Source organism: Lepidochelys kempii, chromosome 5, assembly GCF_965140265.1.
Source record: "Lepidochelys kempii isolate rLepKem1 chromosome 5, rLepKem1.hap2, whole genome shotgun sequence".
Lineage (NCBI taxonomy): Eukaryota > Metazoa > Chordata > Testudines > Cheloniidae > Lepidochelys > Lepidochelys kempii.
The window spans coordinates 27,917,678-27,940,134 of NC_133260.1; the positions used below are offsets into that span (position 1 = coordinate 27,917,678).

Here is a 22,457-nt window from a genome sequence, read left to right on the forward strand (position 1 = left end):
CAGACCCGCAACACTATGCGGTCCCACCACTCTGTGCTTGTTTCCCGAGCCCAGAATCCGCGTTCCACGGCATGAACCTGATTAGCACCATGATGCATGCACTGGCAGGACCCATGCTTTCAGAGAAATCTGTGTCCATGTCCTGATCACTCACGTGACCGCGCTGACGTCGCCTCCTCACCTGTTATCGCTCTGCCAGGTTCTGGTGCTGCATGTACTGCTGGATAATGCGTGTGGTGTTTAATGTGCTCCTAATTGCCAAAGTGAGCTGAGCGGCCTCCATGCTTGCCTTGGTATGGCGTCTGCACAGAAAAAAGGCGCAGAACGATTGTCTGCCGTTGCTCTGACGGAGGGAGGGGTGACTGACGACATGGCTTACAGGGAGCTAAAATCAACAAAGGGGGTGGCTTTACTTCAATGAGTATTTCAGGCAGGACTTCACGGAGGGTTCCAATAAGAAATGGTGCACCTAAGTAATTGTTCTTATTGGAACAAGCAGGTTGGTCTGGCCTCTGATTGATACATGGCTAGATTTACCTCGCTGCACCTTCTCTGTGAGTGACTGCAGTGTAACCTAGAGGAATGAGTCCCCTAGACGGTGGAGGGGGGAAGCAAATGAGTAGAAAACAAATCTGGTCTATTTCTTGTTTTGATCCACTCCATCTATCTTTTACATCTTTGGCTGGCAGCAGACGGTGCAGAAGGCTAGCCATCCTCATCTCTTGCCTGCCCGGCAGAAGATGGTACAATAGGACTGCTAGCAATCCGTATCGTCTGCCTGCTCATCCCAAGATGGTTCAATAGGACTGACTGCAGGACTAAAGAGAATGACCTGGTCAAGTCACTTCTAATATAGTCCCTGCACCCATGTCTGCCCAGGTGCTCCTGGCCGACGTGGCCAGGAGCACCTCAGATATGACGATGACGGCTACCAGTCCTATTGTACCGTCTGCTGCCACAAGGCAATGGGTTGCTGCTGCTGTGTAGCAATGCAGTACCACGTCTGCCAGCACCCAGGAGACATATGGTGATGGTTACCTGAGCGAGCTCCATGCTTGCCGTGGTATGGTGTCTGCACAGGTAACTCAAGAAAAAAGGCGCGAAACGATTGTCTGCTGCTGCTTTCACGGAGGGAGGGAGGGAACGGGGGCCTGACGATATGTACCCAGAACCACCCGCGACAATGTTTTAGCCCCATCAGGCATTGGGATCTCAACCCAGAATTCCAATGGGCAGCGGAGACTGAGGGAACTGTGGGATAGCTACCCACAGTGCAACACTCCGGAAGTCGACGCTTGCCTCGGTACTGTGAAAGCACTCCGTCTAGTTTATGCACTTAATGCACTTAGAGCATTTTCTGTGGTGACACACATACTCGAATATATAAAACCGATTTCTAAAGAAACAACTTCTATAAATTTGACCTAATTTCGTAGTGTAGACATACCCTAAGACTACATTTCTTCAGTAGAGACAGGTAGAGAGAAATGGAGTTAAGTGGCTAAGGACTCCTTCGACCCTTTGAATTATTTTCAGAGGGGCCAAGAAGCAGAAAAATTGTAATCTAAAGAGAAGTCAAACCAGTGTGGAGGGAGGCGTGCCATTTCTACTCTTCAGTTCCTTTCCTCACCCACTGTCCTAACCAAGTGTGAACGTTACCAGTTATTGCTACAGTTCTTCTATTCCTTCCCTGGCATCCACTTAAGTCCAATGTTAACAGATTAAAATTAGAATTTCACCACTTCTTTTAATATGCCAACATTTATATTAAAACCATTTTGTGGATTTTTTTTTTTTTTTTTTTACACTTTCAGCAGAATTTTTAGACATGTAATACTTACACTTTCACAAATGTGTCACCACTAAGACTTTCTATGGCTTTCTTCATACTAACTACTCTCGCAATGCAAAAGAAATACAGGCAGAATTATAACCACATAAAAAAGAATCCCCCCTCACCCCCAATATGTACAACTTAGTTAAGAGTTAACATTCTTGCCAGATTGTACTCAAGCTTTTCAATAACACCTTGGAAATACACCTCTACCCCGATATAACACGGGTTCGCATATAATGCGGTAAAGCTCTGACACGCTGCTCTGAGCAGCGTGTTAAGGGTGCCAGGCCAGGCTTGAGGGGTTGGATAAGGGGCAGAGGGTCTCTGGGGCAGCCACGGGCTTCCCCCCACCCCACCAGGGTCTGGGAGGCAGGAGCTGGGGGGGGCACTTTTGGGGGCCCCACAATCCCAGAGTGCCCTGTGGCATTAGCGGGGGGCTGGGAGCAGCCAGCTCCGCTTCCCTTGGCCCGGCCCCAACCTTGTCACTCGGGGGAGGGATCCCTCCCGCACTCACCAGCAGTGGCGGAAGCGGAGCAGCCCGGCCCCAGCCTGCTCTGCTCCGCTTCCCGCCACAGAGGACCTTTCCCCAACCCCCCTCAGCGACACGGGGCTGGGGCAAGGAAAGCGGAGAGGGCTGCAGCAGGTGAGTGCGGGGGGTGGGTGGTGGCCTTTCCCCAACCTCCCCACAGGCGGGAAGCGGAGTGCTGCGGCTGGGAGGTGGCAGAGTGGAGCGGGCTGGGGCAGCGTTGCCACTGCCGGTGAGCGCGTCAGGGGGCAAGGGGTGTGGATGGGGTTGGAGCAGTCAGGGGACAGGGAGCAGGGGGGTTGGGTAGGGGGTGGGGTCCTGGGGGTGATTAGGGACAGGGGTCTCTGGTGGGGGCGGTCAGGGAACGAGGAACGGGGGGGCCAAAGCAAGTTCGATATAACGCGGTCTCACCTGTGAAGCGGTGAGATTTGTCATCTCCCGAGGACCGTGTTATATGGGGGTAGAGGTGTAGTCACAGAAACCTTTATTATTTTTAGTATTTATGATACCACCTACAACCATCAACATAGCACCAGAAATTTTACAACAGTAGTTTAAAAATAATTCAGTGATTATCATTAAAAGCACAACAGAGAAAGTAAAATATCAAGGAATTTCTTTCCTGGTTTTATCACCACCAGATACAAATTTGAAAAGCCAGATCAAAAATAATACTGAGAATAACCTGAGCCATCGCAAATAATGACAACAATATTTTGCACAATTTACTACAAAATTGTTTAGCTTTGTAGAGGACAATACTTAAGCATACTCAATAAAGTAAAAGCACCTAGAGTTATGGTTAGGCAATTTATAGAAATTTGGAATAAATAAAATTAATCTGACTTCTGCCCCAAATGCAAAAATTCACTCTTCTGAAATTGAACTGCAAAAAAGTGAAATTTCAGTAAAAAATCGTAAACATTTAATTAATTTTCTTCTTTCATATTTACTGTGAGGAATAAATGGCTTTTATAGAAATTTAGTTTTCGTCAGTATTGCTGGTATATAGCTCTCATTTCATTATTGTGACAGTGCCAGACAAAAAACTATGATTGGTGTGTAACTACTAGCAAATACAGTATGTCTGCTCCATCAAATGCAGTGGTAATTGTTTGAAGCTTCTGCTTTGTTTGCACCTCATGTTTAAACAGACCTACAGTATAAGAAACATTTTGAAAATTAGTGGAAGCCTCAAACAAAAGAAGCTGTAGCAGAAGATAGAAGCTATTTCTCTGGGTTTTTTAAATCACAGTCTCTTGGACAGTCCATCTTTCTGAGACTGAGCATTTCTAGTTCCTGAGTTTTCAGACAGAAAGTCTAACATTGCTCTTCAGTTTTCCTATTAATGCTTCATAAATTTGATAAATTACTAATTAATATAGCTAGAGTTAAAGGAGACAAAATTCAGAACACACCTCAAGTAATGTGGTTCATACTGTTGGTTAGATATTAATTTACATTATTATTATTATTAATAATAAGATCTCTTCTTAGTAATATGAACTGCCTCAAAAATAATTCTTTTAATACCTGATGCAAAGTAATTTTGATATGACAAACTTGCTCATATCAAAATCTTTCTTCTAATTCTGTCTTAATTTCAGAATTAATTATGGTCACTATATTGCAACTTGGAACTTATACACTGTACACTGAAACAATATTTACCTGTACTGCATATATGTACTAACCATTAATAACTACAGACATAAATCCAGTAAGGGTCAAAACACATTTATGTATGCACACTTGTTAAAAAACAGCAGTTTTTACTGTAATAAATATATATTGAATATGTTCACACATTCTCAGTATCTTAGTACAACGTAATATGCTTACAGTCTTTTCTCCTTCAGGATATCAAATGATGCTGCCATATTCATTAGCGTTGGTAAGCAGTGCAAGTGATGGCTATGTGAATGAGGAAGGATTGTGTTTGCCTGAAAGAGATACATTTGTTATTAAAAACTTGGTCCAGCTATTCATCAGTATTACACTTTTTTGGCCATATTCCACAAGCAATCAGCACACAAAAATCCCACAGACTTTAACAGAACTTTCCTATGCAAAACAATGATACAATATGGCTCCATTTACTCTTTTCATATAAGACAGCTCTATGTTAGAACACTTTCTTATACATGATTAGAGATTCCTGTTATAATAACCCTTTTTTACTAAAAAGACAACTTTGAAATATACCACATTTGTTAAAAGGCATTTAAAATAGTTCTAGAGACTGCACTTGCCTCTGAAGTCTCCTGTTAACTTGTGGTTTTACAATCAAATTAAACCGTGAAAATGATAATACAAAATGTTGTCAAATGCCCAAAGTCAACAAACTGAAAGATAGCAAAAAATACTCCTTTCAACCATAGTAGTCCATGATGATATTTGTTACAATACTCAGGAAAAAATATGAAACAGAATTGAGAGGTTTTCAGTTGCTAGTGACCCTTTGGAATACTCTCAACATTTGGCTGCCAAAATGTTGTTGCAGATGCCACGACTATGGAAGTGCACAAAAATATTTCTTCAGGTGTTGAAATAAAGATCAAACCCCTATTGTTCGGATGGCAAAGAATTTAATACAGTCAGAATAAATTTTAAAGGCCTACACACAAAAATCTATGTCATAAGAACATTAAGATTCAAAGTCAAGCACCAAAATATCAGAAAATACTAGAATGCAGGGTTGCCTGTCAAACCATAATTTACTCACTCCCCCTTCACACACACACCCCCCACCGCCTGCTCTCGCCATGGCTGTATGCATTATGACAAAGTCTTTAATTACATATTTTTTCCATTGTGCCTTTGCCTCATTCAACACACAGGATGGACCTGCTCTGGGATGAAAAACGTTGCATAATGAAGATTTCTCTGTAGCACTCCTCCCTCCCCCTTTATTTGTTGCAGAAGTTGCAAGGTGTGTAGTGAATGAAACAAAAGACTGCAGGAAGAGAAAAGTTGATCTCATGGTTAAGGCAACCTTAACAATATGTGACACTACCAATCCTATCTATAATGAACAATAAGCCCTGACTTACCATGTGCAAAAGTTCTCCTAACAGGATTGTTGCTCTAACAGACACATGGTCATCACTGCTTGTAATTACCTCAACCAGACCCTTAAAGAAAAGTAAAAATTTACTGAAATAGCTGCATTTAATGTATACATATTTTATTATTATTTTGAGGAAATGATAATTCTAACAAACTCTGTACTTACTTCTAAAAGTCCATTAGTAATAAAAGCTGAAAGCACCAAAGCCAAATAATTATCCATGAGGTCAGGTCTAAAAAAAAAAACAAACAAACCATGCACATAATGTAAAATGTGTAGTTTCTTCTTCTATTTTTATTTCTCATTACAAAAGTTAGAAAACAATACAGCTTGTGTCACAAACACCACAACAATCATCCAGTCTCAGTTACAAAATGCTACCTTGATCTGGCTCGATGGGGTAATATAGTTTTAGATTCAGCTGCTACAAAACCATCAGAAAGTCTCCAACAGTCCTGAAACCGACCTGGATCTAGAGCAAGAAAAATGTGGACACCAGTAATTGTAACATTTAACTTTAAAGGGTCATTTTAATACCTGCAGTTGCATTTATTAGAGTAAATTATTCATTACATTAGCAACAAGTGGTTTTGTTTATTTCTTCTAATCTCAAGTGTAGACCAAAACAGTACAAATATGATTTTCACATTCTTCACTTTAATATAGCACTGAACTTGTTATTAGCAAATATCATAATTTAGATTAACTAAAACTTAATATGAGACACACAAGGTGGCTAAGGTAATATCTTTTACTGGATCAACTGAAAGAGACTTAAAACTTAGAATGTACATTACATGAACACCAGTTCTCAGATTGCAGAGAAGTAGTATTGCTAACTATATGAGTATGATTTGTTCTACTAGACCCTGACTGCTAAACAGTGTTCAGCCCCCATGTTCATACAATAGAATTTTGTAATTTAGATCAAGCTTTAGTCAGCAACTCTGCCCAAGGTTTAACTTGTGAGGCTGGGAAAACTGCACACTACTGCAGGGTGAAAGGGAGAGGCTGTCCTCTGTCCTTCCACCCGGGTGCATACTCCTGCAGTGAAAAACAAAGGAGGGGCTGCTTCTACAGAGTTGCAGGAGAGTGTGGCTTCTACTGACATAAAACTAGCATCACATCTGACGCTGCAGCTTCACACATCCACCTCAAGGGGATTATGGAAAATCTGCAGTACGGATGAGAGTTCCTATATAATAGTAAACATACAATGTTTGTTAATTATGTACTACTAGTAATCAAAGGCAGATATATTGGGTATTTAGAAATTAAACATTAATGATAAGTGCTAAATTTATAAATATTAAAATTAGAACTCTCAATGTATTACTTAATAAAAGCACTTCTATGTTGCTCTGGTAGTTAAGTGCAGTAGCTGGTGTAACAATCACAACATAGGAAAGTGAGTTCTGATGTTTGTAATCTGCCTGGCTGTAGGTAGGGAAGTATATTTGTAAAGGCACTGGAAAGTCTATTTGCTGTGTGGAAAAAATGCAACAGAAAGAAAACTATTAAAAGTTAGATGTTTAGAAAAATCAAAGATTACTTTAAAACACGGTTTTAACAGTCAAAGTGCTAGCTACAGGTTGTCATGGGTAATAATACCTTTAAATAATATTAGCAGCAATGATGCATTTCAGAGGTGATGTTCTTTGAAACGATATAATTAGCCTACTAAAACTTAGCTCACCTAGAATTCTTGTGTATTGCTGACATGTATCCTATCCCTCCAATGCATCTTAGATGAAAAAAGTCTACACAGCAACATTATTATTTAAATTTGACAAATGAATCTAAAAAATTTACTATTTTAATTAGACTCATTTGGAATATGTTTAAGTGAAATGTACCACTGGTAGCAGCAAGGATTCACATTATTAAAGGTGAATTCTCTTATGTAATAGGATATAATCTGACAACATTCCCCACCCTCCCAATAATAGATATCAACTATAGATTTCTGTGACTCTAACTTGAGATAACTCTTTCTCTACAGTCAAAGTATCCTGTTAACCTACAGCAAAACATTTACTGGTGTCCTTTAAGATTAATTGCCCCCCAGTGATATATTTGAAAGTAATCAACAGCTGAAAACAAGCCAATTTTTAAACAAGTATTTTTTAAAAACAAATTAAATGATGAAATTGTCAATATTGACATGATTTACTGTGGCACGGAAAACCCCAAAGGACTCAAATTTTAGAAGAAATAAATAAGTAGGATAACCTGTACTGTGCATTGATTCTTAATACCTACCTACACTCAGAAGTGCTTCTATGAATTCTTCTGTCACAACAGGAAGAGGAAGGCGAAATATATCATAAAGAACCTCAAGTAGACCTCGCTACAAATACAAAAGGAAAATACTTATTTTCACAAGCTATTAGAAACCAGAACTTCACTTTAAAACTAGTAGAAAAAGTCAGTCTTGAAAGTTAGAAAATTATCCAAAATGAAAAATACATTGAAATGTAACTATTTGAAGCAGTTTGAAGCAGACTATCAAGCAGCAAAAACTCAATTTGTCTTGACTTTATTTTTAAACTTTATCTTTATGTTTTTTATGCAAAGGAAGCATATAATGAAACAAAAAAACACATACAAGGAAGAACTAGCATTTAAAGTTCAATGTTCATAATTTGCTAAATCTGTTAAAAAAAATTAAACACCAAAACAAAACAAAAAAATCCTGAACTCAAAAAGGTCATGCAGTGACTAAATAGATAAATAAGTGAGAACACGGTCTACGAATATTAGCATCTAATATGTACTAAACTTCAAAGGTATGCAATATTTTCTTGTGTGACTAGACATCCTCATATTTTTTCCAAGTGTTTCTATTACATAGAGTCATTTTTTTTCCATGAATGCAGGTAGCAGAGAGCTCACTCAGCCAGCCTGCATATGAAGTGGAAATTGCAGATTTTCTAAAAGTAACTTCTGGCCACTAGAATAGTTACTACAAACCATTTCTTAATGTTAACTAATAGTTCCAACTCATCCAGCACTCCTAAAATACACAAGCTTGGAGAAGGGAAAATAGTAACAATGTTTTTGAGAGAACACTGTATATAATATTCCGTAACGTGTTTGAGAGGTTTAGAGGATGTGTGAAACGTTGGTATGGTCTCCAACACTCACTCTGCATTGCTAATCGACCCTTAAAGAGTCTGGAGTCCAGTAGCACCTGTTTAATATCTTGCTCTGGAAGAATAGCAGGGACTTAAAGTATCTTTCACATTAAGCCAGGTATCTTTCCAGATTTCTGTTGAGATAGTAAGGCTATGTTTTTTTCCAATTTTCTTTGAGACTGAGAGGATACTGCAAGGATACTGCAAAACATTAAGCCATCTAGAAGTAATTCCTACACAGTGACTTGTTTCCATATTTCTTAACTTGTTCACCTAGAGGAGAGAGAGTTAAACAGACCAATTGTTTCCTATCAGTGTATAAATCCTTGAGCATAGTCACTGAAAGAAGGAACTGAGAGACAGCAGTGGCTGGTATTTGTTACACATGTAATAGAAAATCAGTTGATCATCTTCAATTTTTGTTAATCCTTTTTCTATCCAAATGGTCTTAAGTATGGAGTTGGCCCTGATCCTGAGGTGCAGGTTATCCTATAGTGATACAGAGGATAAGTAAGATTGGATGCTGTAACGTATTGCAGTATGCCCCACGTAGAAGCAAAGATTGGATTTTTCCTTAAGGGTATGGATAGACTCCAAATGGTATAAGCCACCACTGGATGTGAGCCACCTTATGATACAATGCATTTGGAATGCTGGATAATATAAATACAAATCTGGCAATACCATACCTCCAGTTGCCCAGGATTTCAGGGTCTTGTGACACCCAGGAGGCAATTTTTTATCCCATTTAAACTTCATAATACACCTATTTTTATTTGAACAAAGGGCATGGGAAAGATTTTGAAAGGCAAGAGGCTAATCATATAAGTCAATCCTGGGAAAACATTCATTTTGGCTACTTCCATTCTCCTCAGTAAAGATGACAGGACAAGACACCATCTTGCTACAACCTTGGAAGTTTAACTATATAGTGCATACTTATAGAAACAATTTTCAGAAGATTAGGACAAATCTTAACACATTAGTAAGTGATTTCCATGTATATTTGAAATTGAGAATACTGAAATTGACAAGGGTCTAATCTTTTGGATATACCCATTGCTTGTGATTCATTCCAATTAATGAGAAAACCAGAGATCTCTCCAAAAATGTCAACTACATCAATTATGGCACAGATGAGGATGGATTCTTCAAAAAAGTACAAAAATGTCATCAGCATATAAACTGATTTTGTTCTTCTCAGTTCATATCTTGAATGGCGGAGAACTGATAACATACACAGCAGTGTTTCAAGAGAGATTAAAAAGGAGAGAAGACAGAGGACAACTCTGTTGTCCTATTTTCTAGTTGAAATCCTGGAGAAAAAAATCCATTAGTTGACAAGGGAGAGTTGTATAATACACTAATCCAGTTCAGGAATATTGGACCAAATTCAATTTTTTTTTGTTTATTTATTTATTTTTTTAAAAAGAACAGCCATTGGATAAATCCATTCAACCCTGCCGAAGACCTTCTCAGCATCTAGAGATAATGCTATAGAGGAAATTTCTAATTTATGAGCTTGCTGGATTGAGTAATTTTTCTCCTACTATTACCAGTCAATCTTTCTTTAATGAAACCAGCCTGATGGGATGATGGTGTTCAGTTATGTAGCAAAAATTTTTATAATTATTTTGCAAATCTGTATTCGACAGATATGGGCAGAAGCTGATACAGTTGCAACTGTCTTTGATCTTCTTCAGTATTAAAATAAATAAAGCAGTTGTCATTTCACTAGACATAGCTTCCTTTTTGGACTGTTCCAGGGAAGACCTTTGAAAGAATAGAAGATAACGGAATACAATGTGTTTTGTAATTTACAAATTTACCATGCGTCATCCATTCCTGGAGCTTTGCCAGAATTAATTTTTTTATAGCGTGTTCAATCTCGTGTTGAGAAATCTTTATCAAAAAACAATATTTGTTCTGAAGTTAGGGCATTAAAAGGCAAGTCTTCAACAAAATGATCAAATCTGTTAGTGTCAAACAAACTGGTTGTCTGATTTATATAAAAGCTTGACAGAATTGCTTTAAGTGGTTATTTATATCTATTAGTTCAAAGATGACACTCCCATCTCCTCGTAATACGGAAGAAATATTGTTACCGGATAGTTCCATCTTAAGTCTTCTGGCAAGTAGTTTATCTCCTTTGTCTTCCCCATTCATAAATGTCTTTGTTTGGCCGTCAAGTGTAAATTCAATTTGGCTGGATAAGCATTTATTAGATCTATATTTGGAGCAGATTAGGGAACACAGGAGTTATTCACTATTTGGGTCAGTCTTGTGCATTCTCTCCAAATCGTCTATTTCCTTGGCCAGAGTCTAGTAACTTGAGTCTCTCTCCTTTTGGGAGGTATACTTTCGCATCCACCCAGTAGCTTTGCAGTAGCTTTCAGAGCTTCTCAAAAGATGGTAACTCAGGCAACCGAGTCCTTATTTTCTCATATGAAGTTATAGTTGACTGAATCAACTATGCAATAAATTTTTGCATCTTTTAGTAGCAGAGTATTCAGCTTCCCACCTAGAAGACTTCAGTGAAGTGTAACCAGCATCTATGGTGAATATAATTGGCATATGATACAAAATTAGCATATCAATAGCTACTTCTAGGCATGCTAGAATCAGATAGGAAAGAAAAGTCAATTCTAGGAGTAAGATGAATGTACTATACAGAAATAAGTATAGCCATGCTCCTCGGTTTGTCTCAGTCTCCATATATCTTTTAAATAAAATTCATTAATTAATAATGACGGCTGGCCTATTGTGTTTTGAAGCTGAGTCTTACGTAATTGGATTTGTCCAGATGTCTTTCTAGGATAGTATTTCAATCGCCTCCCTTTAGTACAAGAATATCTTTTATATTACAAAGGATGTTGGCAGTGTCTTTGAAAAAATTAGAACGACCTCCACTTGGATTGTAAAGGCTTCCTAGAATTAACCTTTTTGAGACAAAACCAGGATCATCATTTAAGAAGGATCATCTTCCCTCAGGATCAGACCAACACTGTATAAAATAAGATGGATGTGCTTTTGCTCTTAGAATTCAATGATGAATGATATGCTACACCTTCTTGATTCTTTTGGCATCTATTTGTCAGGCTTGACAAAGGCCTGGCTGGGATGATTTAGTTGAGGATTGGTCCTGCTTTGAGCAGGGGGTTGGACTAGATGACCTCCTAAGGACCCTTCCAATCCTGATATTCTATGATTCTATGATTTCTGCTAGATTAATTTCCTGAAATCAAGCTACTTGGCATTTATTTTAAAATCTGAGGTGTCTCAAGATTTTTAATTATTTTGGAAGATTTATTGAGTCCCCTCATGTTCCGGAATCATACCCTAAGAAAATTCATGGCAAAGTTTTGAAAGATATATTAAGATATACAACTTGACTGTAAAGATATGTATTTCTAGTTAATATTGTTAAACCACATCTCTAAAATATGGTGTGTATTCATACACATTCAATACTGGTTAGTTTTCAAAGAATTTATGCCTTCAATTTGGCCTCTAAGGTTTCAGGTATACAAAAAGATCTATAGTTAAATATCCAAAGAATAAATAGTTGTATTCCAAAGTATATCTGTAACGGGGGCAGCGGAAGACACTTAAAATAAACCACTGTGAGCATGTTCAGATCCCTGATGGCATCTGTTTCATTCTCTCTTCCCCTCCCATGTTATCTAATAATATTCTAATCTTCACTAAATGCAAACACATTTTCTAAGAACATGTATAATAAATATATGCATATACACACATGGAGTCATCACATATAAATTTCCAACTGATTTGGTCAATGAAATACTAATCTGAATAAGTACAAAATATTCATATTCATAATATGAAAATGTCCTGCACAAACTGAGTAACTAGTGTTATTTATGGTTTAGGTTTGAAGTACTTTTCATGTCAGAAATATTGACTGATCCAAAGGACTTGTGGTTAACATAACATGATCTATCAGAGGAAGAACTAGTGAAGAGACTGTCTAGCAGTGCAAGTTGTGATGACTGGGGTTGATAATACTTCCTTGAGTACATGGTGCTATATCCCCCAGCTTAGTGTTAAACTGTACTCCATGCATTGCAGTGTTGTTTGTACTCAGCTCCAAAGGGGGTAAACTGAAGAGTTCAGCCTAACTGCTAGATTATATAGGTGATTATTATTATAGCATATCTACAAGGATACATAAGAAAAATGGATTTTTCAGCATGTGAAAGTATGCTCTTTATGGTGAGCCATTATGGGTTTTTTTTGGTAAAATCTGGCTGCAATATTAAGCATCTTACAAATTTTGCAGGAAGTTTTGCAAAATCTTTTGAAGCCTGCTAAATCCATAGTGAAAGTATATGGGACTTGATGCTGTAGCTGATATTGGTCCCCTGGGATTTGCTTTATGTCACTGAATGCAGTCCTCTTTTTGTTAAGCTCAGCTGAGAAGTCAGGACAAAGAAATCTTGGGCCCTTTGTACATAAGGGTTTTGGCTTTTCTGGCAGCATTCATTAACATTACTTTATCATTGAACTTCAGCAACCTGAAGATAAGTCTGGGCTTGTCAGATTCCAACTTTCTAGCATCAGGAATTCAATCAATCTTTCAATATTTTAGGGAGGGCAACAAGGAGTCCAATTTAAATGTCAGGGAGCAGCTTCTGGAGAAAGCTGATAATATTCTTTTCCTTTAGACCTTCAGCAATACGCAAGATGTGAAGATTGTTTCTTTGAGATCCATTTTCCAAGTAATCTTGTTTTTCTTCCAATTTGTTTAGTCTAAGTTTTAAGGAGGCAGTTTCTTCTTTAATTTTACTCGTTTCAATGGCAGCCTATTGTGGCTCATTTTCCAAGTAACCAATTCTCAATTTTACACCTACTTCTTGAGAGAGGCCACAAATATCTTTTGAGATTAAATCCACTTGGTCCTGAGGAATTCCTTCAGAGCCATGCATCCGATGAAGTGGGTATTCACCCACAAAAGCTTATGCTCCAATACGTCTGTCAGTCTATAAGGTGCCACAGAACTCTCTGATGCTTTTTCAGTGCCAGGATTCCTGAGGTAGGTTCTGCTGTGGCCCTTCTCCCCCAGCTCTTTAGGTGATTCTGGTTTAGGTCTTTGGTTGCCTCTCATTTTTTCCCACTGGAATCCATGTTCAACAGTTTGAAGTTTATCCAGGGAATTTAGACCTTTAGGACAGAAACTTAGTCAAATTTGCTAGAAAAGTAATAATTAATATATGGGGTGACAGGAGCTCTAGGACTAGGCAGTCATCTTTCTCACAGAAACCTTCAAGGTGAGAGGCATGTGGTATCCAACTGCAGATTTTTTTTAGAAAAATGATGCTAGCTATATCAAAATTTGGCCACAATAAAGTAGAAAATTACTGTCAACTGTTATATTACATTTTGTATTGTGTTTTGTATAAAGACGCTACAATGCTAATTAAATGACAAAAGGGGGGAATTTATGGGTTGCCACTCCATTCTTAATTAGCAAGCAACGTACAAGCCTTGCAGTGTGTCCAAAATATAGCTACTAAATGATACACAAATAAATACAAAAGTCAAATTAATGTAGTATTATGTATTAAAAACAATAAAATATTTCTGTGTTGACAAAGTAATAAAATGAAGGAAGTTAAATATGAAAAACACTTATTAGAGCAACTAGCTCATCTCCCTGTCAATGAAGGATTGTCTCCAAGTACACATTTTCTAGTGTTTAGTCAGTCTCCAACTACATGTGTTTTTTCCTACTTCACACAGAGACATGAGTGATCAATTGCATTAAAAAAAAATCGCTGGAAGCTACTGCACTTTCGCTTCTCTCTCATTCTTGCCAGGATCATGGACAATTGCTGCGACAAAAATTGCCTCAATCTCAGAAAGAAAGTTCTTTTCAGCTCCAATTAATCACAGTGTAAGTCCATATAATGGAGTTTTGATATACATAGGAATAACAATCAGATAACATGCAAATAAAACTTATGTACTCTTCTAGTTACTGTATCTATATATCTTAAGTATTTTAAAGAAAACTTAGCAGAATTCAATTTTTATATTTTATAATTTCAACTGATTTTAAGCTTGTTTTAGATCTTTACTGATTTAAATTTTCACCATTGCACAAATTTATGGGTTTTAAGATTTTCTTTGATAAACTTTAATTTTCACAGTTGTTGGAAATCATGGGAGGTCTGAATTATTAACAACAAACACAGATTCAAAAAGTTAAAGCTTTTTAATCCTTAAAACACACATTGTCAACATCACGTCAAAATATGCAAAGTAACTATCCTTTAATCAAACTCTAATACGTTTTCAAGCAGCATTTTTCTTACTTTGCGTATCTGTAAATTTTAACAGTGATGTAATATTTTTGGATGGTGTGTGTGTGGGTGTGGGTGTGTGTATATATATGTGTGTACAGTAAAAAATCTGTTTACCAACATTTACAAATAAAATCCAATCCTTCCAAGGCTCTTTACAAGAGCCTGTTTACTGTAGTATACGACTGCCACATGATCTTTCATGTAATTATCCCCACAACACCCTTGTGAAGCAGAGCACTGCTATTATCTTCATTTTACAGAAGGGGAATTGAGATACAGAGAGGATAACTGATCTATCCAAGATCACACAGGAAATCTGTCGAGGATTTGAATCCAGCTCTTTTACGTTCTAAGCAAGCAACCTAACCACTCGACGAATCTTCCTACCATTAATGTTAAAATTAAGGGTTAAAAATAAACAAGAAACACACACAAATGCACACAGTTTTAGAATACTATTCCCTCTGTAATTATCTTATTTATTGCCTACCCGTATTTCCATATTTGGTATACAAAGTACCCCAATAAGAGACTGGATCCCAGAGTTGCCAGGTTTGCATAAATTGATAATACCTAGAACACACAAAATATATAATTAGTGTCTCAATCAAAACAACAAATGTTTTAAAAAACACTGCTTGAAATACTAATAAAAATAACTAAACAATTGTCTCATAGGATTATGCAGTTACTAAATCATAACTACAGTTTTTCCTCTAGTTATGCAATCCCCAGCAACAGGCCATGTGTGCTTTGCATATTCACTAGTTATTTCTCAATAATTATGGTCCCTATGCAGCTCCTTGTATTCTGACTCTGATAATTGTGTAATTATTAAATTAAAATGTAATAGATTGCTCTGCCTCCTGTACACAGAAATTTAGATTTGTTTTCAAGCAATAAGACTGAGCTTTAGCTGTAAATTAATTTTAAATGAAGGAAAAGCAATACAAGGCAAAACAAAATGAGGTTGTCCAACTTTATTTTTGTACTTGTTTCTCTAATTTCTCTTCTCCTTTCTACAAGTTAGTTATTATGGACACAAGTGCATTGCTATCTTATCCCAGACACTCCCTCTCAATTCTGGGGGTAAATGTAGATTTTCTTACACTGAGCTAAAGACCTAATTCTTCGAAAAAAGAATTTTTCTGAGTGGATGATCATACTGCTTTGTAAAATCAGCCCTTGAACAAGTTGTCACAGTACGGGAAGCCTAAAATCACCTCACGAAGAAGGTAAGTGATCGCCGTCACTAGGAGCCTTGAGAACACCCTTGGCGCTGAGGGGAGGCTGAAGGGAAGTACTTGGTACTGTAAATGTTCCTGGCCTGTATTTAAGCATAGGTATTTTCTGTAAGAGGGGTGTATCACTACATGGAAATAGAGATCTTGTAGGTTGAGGTCCGAAAACCAATCTGCGTCTAGTGAAGTGATTTATAGCTGCCAGTCATCATCCTGAACTTTTGAGACTAAGAATGTATTTAGTAGTCTAAGATCCAAAAATCAGTGTCCACCCTCTGTCCTCCTTTGGCACAAGGAAATACCTCAAATAGAACCCCTTTCCTTTGTGAGGAGCTGAAATCAGATCAAAGGAGAGAGTCAAATCAAATCAAAGGGGAGAGTCTATTTCTTGTCTCAGTAAAAGCTCATGAGAAGGGTCCACGCATAAGGATGGGGAAGAAGGGTAGTTGGATGGTATAGCCCAATGCTCTAATTTCTATGACCTACTTGGCTGTACAGATCCACCTCCAGGCATGATGGAAATGGCAAAGGCAGTCCCCAAAAGGGGGTATGTGGGCAAAGCATTGCAGCTGCTGAACTAGAAGCATGAGAGGATTCAAACACTTGACTGAGCCACCAAAAATGTGGTTTTGATAGTGACTGGGTACTTGCTGAAAAAGGAAGAGCACCCCTCTTTCTTTGGAACTTCTGTCTCTTTCTGTGCAGTTCAGTGGATCTATGAAACTCAGAGATCTGAGCAAAGCAAGATCTCTGGGAAGTCTGTGAACTACTAAATCATCTTTTATTTGCAGGAGTATATATAGCCAGAGATTTTAATGTGGCGCGGGAGTCTTTAGCATGTGAAGAGAGTCATCTGTGGTTTCTGAGAACTTTTGACCACTGAAGAGGAGGTTCTCAACAGTTTTCTGAACTACTCTCACGATCCCAAGAATTGGAGCCATGACACCCTGCACATAACTACCACCATAGAGATGGACCTGGCAGCAGTGTGTGTGGCATCCAAGGATGGTTGGAAAGATGTCCTGGCTATTAATTGACCCTCCGTGACAATAGCCTGAAATTATTGTGTGTTCCTGTGCAATATGATCAATGAAAGCCACATATTTATTATACTTTGTGAAATTATATTTTACCACAACCGGCTAACAGTTTGCAGCCTGAAATTGTAGTGTGGCAGATGAACAGAATTTCCAACCAAAGTGGTCCAAGCACTTTTGGTCTTTGTTATATGGGGTACACTTGGAGCAGTGTTTGCTTAATGAACTCATTCACTGCTTCTACCATCAGAGAATTAGGTGAGGGGTGGAACAACAAAAATTCAGTGTTCTTGGAGGGGACATAGTATTTTTGTATCCACCCATTTGCAAGTTGGTAGAACAGTTGCAGGTGTTGCCGAACAGTTTTTGCTGAGTCCAGGAGTGCCTTATTAAAGAGTAACATACCTCCAGTGGGTGTTGCTGATTGTAAAACATCAAGCGATTTGCGATGCTAATCCTTCATCTCCTCGAGTGGCATTTGAAGATCAGCTACCCCCTTTATAAGGTCTTGAACCTGCTAGAAATCATTGGTCACGGATGGTGGTGGAGGCATGATCACATCAGCTGCAGAAGATGAGATAGGAGTTTGATGGATGGCTTCTTTATCTGCTCTAGCCTCCTTTTCCTCAAACGTCTCCTTAAGTTGGGGTCCCAGTTAAGGAGGAGAAGACTGAGCATCTCTAGCCTCCCAATTCTTTGGAGCTGGTGGCCAGGCAAATTGCTGTCTGTATGCAGCCCAGGCATCGCAGTATGGCCACTGCAGGGGCCCATATAGGAGAAGGGGTGGCATTCAGGGTTGGTGCCACCACCTTTGGTGTTGTGCACCAAAGGTCTTCCCTATGAGTGTCAAAGAACTGATTTCTGTATGGATAGCTATGAGAACCCTGCAGTGACATGGAAGAGACTGAATAGGTCTCCCTCACCTTCTTGATATCCTCCAATGGACGGGGGGCACCAGCAGAAAAGGATGGAGAGCCTGGCAGTACCAGAGAGCGACAGTAGTCCAGAGACCAGGGTCTCAGTATTGAGAAGCATTCAGTAACCATGAGCAGTGGAAATTCTGGTTCATCTGCCACTGATAAGTCTTTTGGGTATCTAAATTCCTGTGGTACCAAGTGGAGGATTGGTGCTGATGCGGTAGCATGCTTGGCAATTGAAGCAGAGGAGTACCACAGATTTAAAGTGTAACAAAATAGGCATCGATCATGTCTAATGCTTTAGTTTGCATGGTACCGAGGGTCCCAATTGGGGAGGTATCAATGACAGAGTTGTACCTGATGGTACCAGTCTGGATGAATGCTTGTCCTTGCCCTCCTTGTACTTTGTAGATGCTACTGGGGTTCTGTCGGAGCACTGTTTTTCCTTAGAGCTCAGGGACTTGCCAGTACTGGAGAAAGAGTCTTTCACCTCTAAGGCGCTGAACCAAGAGGTCGAAGCTTCCGATACCATGGACTCAGCAGGAGGACCAAGGTTTTTGGGAGCAGCCTCCTTATGATGAGAGCCAGAGCTCCGCTTCTGGGAATCATCACTGGGATCTCAAGATTCTTCCATTTCTTAGGGGGAGATCTGCACCAAAGTCAATTGGTGCCTAGACACAGATGTTCAGGGAGGGTCTCCTAACCTGATTCTGAAGCAGATAAAAGGGAGCGCTTCAATCAGCATCATTAGCTTCAACCTGGTCTCCTGATTCTTCCTTGCTCTAGATTTAAGGGCCAGGCAGAAGTTACACATCTGGGATATATGTAACTGTCCGAGGCAGGTAATGGTCTCAAGTTGCAGTGGGGGAGGTTTAGGTTGAATATTAGGAAAAACTTTGTCACTAGGAGGGTGGTGAAGCACTGGAATGCGTTACCTAGGGAGGTGGTGGAATCTCCTTCCTTTGAGGTTTTTAAGGTCAGGCTTGACAAAGCCCTGGCTGGGATGATTTAGTTGGGGATTGGTCCTGCTTTGAGCAGGTGGTTGGACTAGATGACCTCCTGAAGTCCCTTTCAACCCTGATATTCTATGATTCTATGATCAGGCAGCAAACACATTTAGAGGGGCTGTCACTAACTTTCTGACAACAGAGGCAACTTTTGAATCCTAGAGAGCTGGGCATGCCCTGCCAGAAGAGTAAGGGTCTCCAGAGGGAGAAAGCGGCATAAAGTTAATCCTCTCATTATGTATCTACTAACTACCTAACAAACTACCACCTATTACTAAACTATAAACAAAGAGTTAGCTGAAGCATGCTCAAGGCAGACAAGCTAGGCCTCAGTCTCAGGCTGAGATGGTTGAGAAGAAATTGAGGGTGATTCACCTGCGCAGTCCCATATAGCTATACACGAGCAGGCCAAATGGACACTACTATTGAAAAATCTCGAGTCAAGGGCTCACAAAGCACTTGAAGTGAAGCACCTATGTGGACACTACTTGAAGAAGAATACACTATCCCAGGATATGTTTATCATATTGGAAAGTGGAAGCACCCTTAAGTTATCACTGTATTATAAAATACAGTAACAGAGAAATTAGGTATGGAACAGCCCAACAGGACGAGTCAATGACTGCCAAAAAACATGCATGCTCTGTCTTAAATGCAATCTCCAATGAACAAAAATTTGGGCTTCTGACCTTTTTCAATTCTTTGATGTACAAAAAAGCCTAAAGTTTATGTATTTGTTTTAAAAAGGTATTTTCCATTTGAGAATGGAAAACTACAGATGACTAGGAAAACTACTGAAATGGTGAAATCACGAAAGCTAAAAGTGAAAAGTGAGAAGGGAAGGGATTTTTAGACAAACTTTAAAAATTAAATGTATTTACTTCTGTAAATATTTCAATGACTAATTTTTTGGATAGAAGGAAGGTTTTATCCAAACACCCTTATACCACAGCTCACAATATGCACTTCTGAGCCCTCCCAATTCTACATTCCTGATATTTATAAAGGTAAAAAACACAAGTAGGAAAAAGTTAGCTTTTTATTTGTTTTAAAATATTTAAAGCCACCTTTATGTATGAAAGCAGCAAAAGAGGGCACAAGCCCTTTTTAAAAATCCTTTATAAGTACACCTTAAAAACTAAAATTATGGGGGGGGAGTACCAAAGGGGCAGAAAAAGGGACAAATAATAAAGAAAATGTCAAGGGAAGTGGCATATTACAAGCCCACTGTTCCTTTAGTCTTCTGAAGGGCCTTTCAGGTTTTTAAGCTAGCTCCCAGTGCGTGGGTGAGGGAGGTTGTATAAGAGGCAACCAGGGAATGGTTTGTTAGATGTTTCTAATCAGACATCTGCCTGACGAGTTTGCACCAGCATAGCCTCACCAATGACTGGCCACTGATTGCTGTAATTGGGGCAAATCCCTCAAAAACCTTAGGTGATGTCTACATTGGGGATTTGCCCCAATTACAGCAATCAGTGGCCAGTCATTGGTGAGGCTACGCTGGTGCAAACTCTTCAGGCAGACAAACAGTGGCGTTATTTGCACTGGTTAGTGAATAGGGCAGATCTCCAGTGTAGATAAAACTTTAGACTACGGTGATCATCAGCCTCACCCATCAAATATCAGGAAACACAGCTAAAGTAAACAGATATTGGATATGGAATTCCCAAATTGGCAACAAGAGTTGCATCTCTTGGTGAGGAATGACAATCAGAGCACGCCACATAGTGGAACCTCATCTGATTTGACACATCAAAACACATTAATATCATTGCAGACAAGGTACTGATGAAGACAATACAAAGTAGACTCATAGGAACAGATTCTATATTTAAATGAGCCATTCTCTCACTCTTTAAACTCCCTTCTCTGCACACAAATAGGGGGTAGGGGCGGGGTGAAATAAAACAAACCACTTACCTGCCCATGACCGAAATGCTGCCACTATTCCCATTTTGCTAGCTAGGAAGCGTGCTTCTCTGTCCTCTCTGTTATAAAAACAACAAATGCCAGACAGATATACTACCATTACGTTACTGTTAAACCTAGAGCAATACTTTGTTTACCAGCCACTTCAAACAAGAGTACAACTAACTATTAGAGGCTTTTTGATGGGGAATGGGACACAACGTAAAAAATTCAGGTTCCATATTTATAATATAAAGATTACAGAATCAGAGTTTTAATTTTATGACTTTTTTTCTTGTAAAATTAAAGAACCCAATCTCCCTAGCGAGTTACCTTGCTAGCCATGGAATGCTTCTCTAATCTAAAAATGAAAAAGCCAATTATAAACAAGATTTTTTCAATTTTAAAGATAGTGGAGGGGATAAAAGATCAGGTTTTAAAAATATTTAGCAAGTGATTCATACAGAGGTGTCATCGTTATTTGTCACATTCTTTACTATGGTTAACAATGAACTTTTAAACTACTGTGATAGGCAACAACCCCTAAGATAAAACATTCAGGCCTCTTCTGTTGAAAAATGTATTTCTGAGAAGATGTAAGTTCTGATTTAGACCACTACCATCACAGACCAAAATAAAATCCCACAATAATTTTATAAAGAAGTCACATAACTTTATAAGCATTTGGATAGCAGATTTTTCTTCAGTTGACATAACATTTTCAGAAGGATGCACCTTGGCATTTTTGACCATCAAGCCAAGAGAAGTTATTGTAATAGTAAATGTTATAGATATTCCCCAGTCAACTACACAAAGAACTACGCGGCTTCACAGAATTCACAGAAAGGGATTCTCCCCCATAGGCCAACCCCTGAACACAGCTGTAGCAGCATAAAGTGATCATGAAGTCATTTCACTAGCTGGGACAGAATTCTCCAAACACAAAGACTACGTAATGTTGCCACAGCAACCTTAGACACAATCTCTTGGGAGGCCCAACACAGAGGGTGCAGGGTAGGGACAGAGCACATCACTGTGAATATTTTGGGCAGCACTGCCAAAAATTATGCTAGGGCCACTCCAACCTCCAGAACAGCCCAGAATCAGGAAGGCAAAAAAGTAATCATAAAGCCACTAAGATCCCATCTACCATGGGCTGTACCCCCTCTAATTTTCTGGTAGTATAACACACAACCATACCCATGGATTTTTAAGGCCAAAAGGGGTCTATAGTCTGACCTCCATAATGCATATCACAATTTTATACAGTAATCCCTACATCAAGCCTACAATTTCTGATTGAGCTAGAGGATCTATTAGAAAGCCATCCACTTTTGATTTAAAAAATTAAGCAATGGAGACTCTATGACAACCCTGGTAAGATGATACAATGAGCAATTATTAAAATCACTGGTAAAAATTTGCACTTTTTTTCTAATTTGAATGTG

General features: G+C 38.8%; 1 protein-coding gene across 7 annotated transcripts in view; it reads right to left on the reverse strand.

The window, feature by feature from the left end:
- RICTOR (RPTOR independent companion of MTOR complex 2) overlaps positions 1-22,457 on the reverse strand; it is a 189,001-nt gene that overhangs the window by 60,176 nt on the left and 106,368 nt on the right. For all 7 annotated transcript variants that reach the window (XR_012158870.1, XM_073343822.1, XM_073343824.1 and 4 more), the window contains 7 exons: positions 21,022-21,089; positions 15,390-15,472; positions 7,696-7,783; positions 5,815-5,905; positions 5,599-5,665; positions 5,417-5,497; positions 4,206-4,306 (listed from right to left, as the gene is read on the reverse strand). Coding sequence is in view for 6 of the 7 variants with exons in the window: in XM_073343822.1 (XP_073199923.1) it covers positions 4,206-4,306; positions 5,417-5,497; positions 5,599-5,665; positions 5,815-5,905; positions 7,696-7,783; positions 15,390-15,472; positions 21,022-21,089 (579 nt within the window). In the remaining variant the exon portion in view is untranslated. The remainder of the gene's footprint in view (positions 1-4,205; positions 4,307-5,416; positions 5,498-5,598; positions 5,666-5,814; positions 5,906-7,695; positions 7,784-15,389; positions 15,473-21,021; positions 21,090-22,457) is intronic.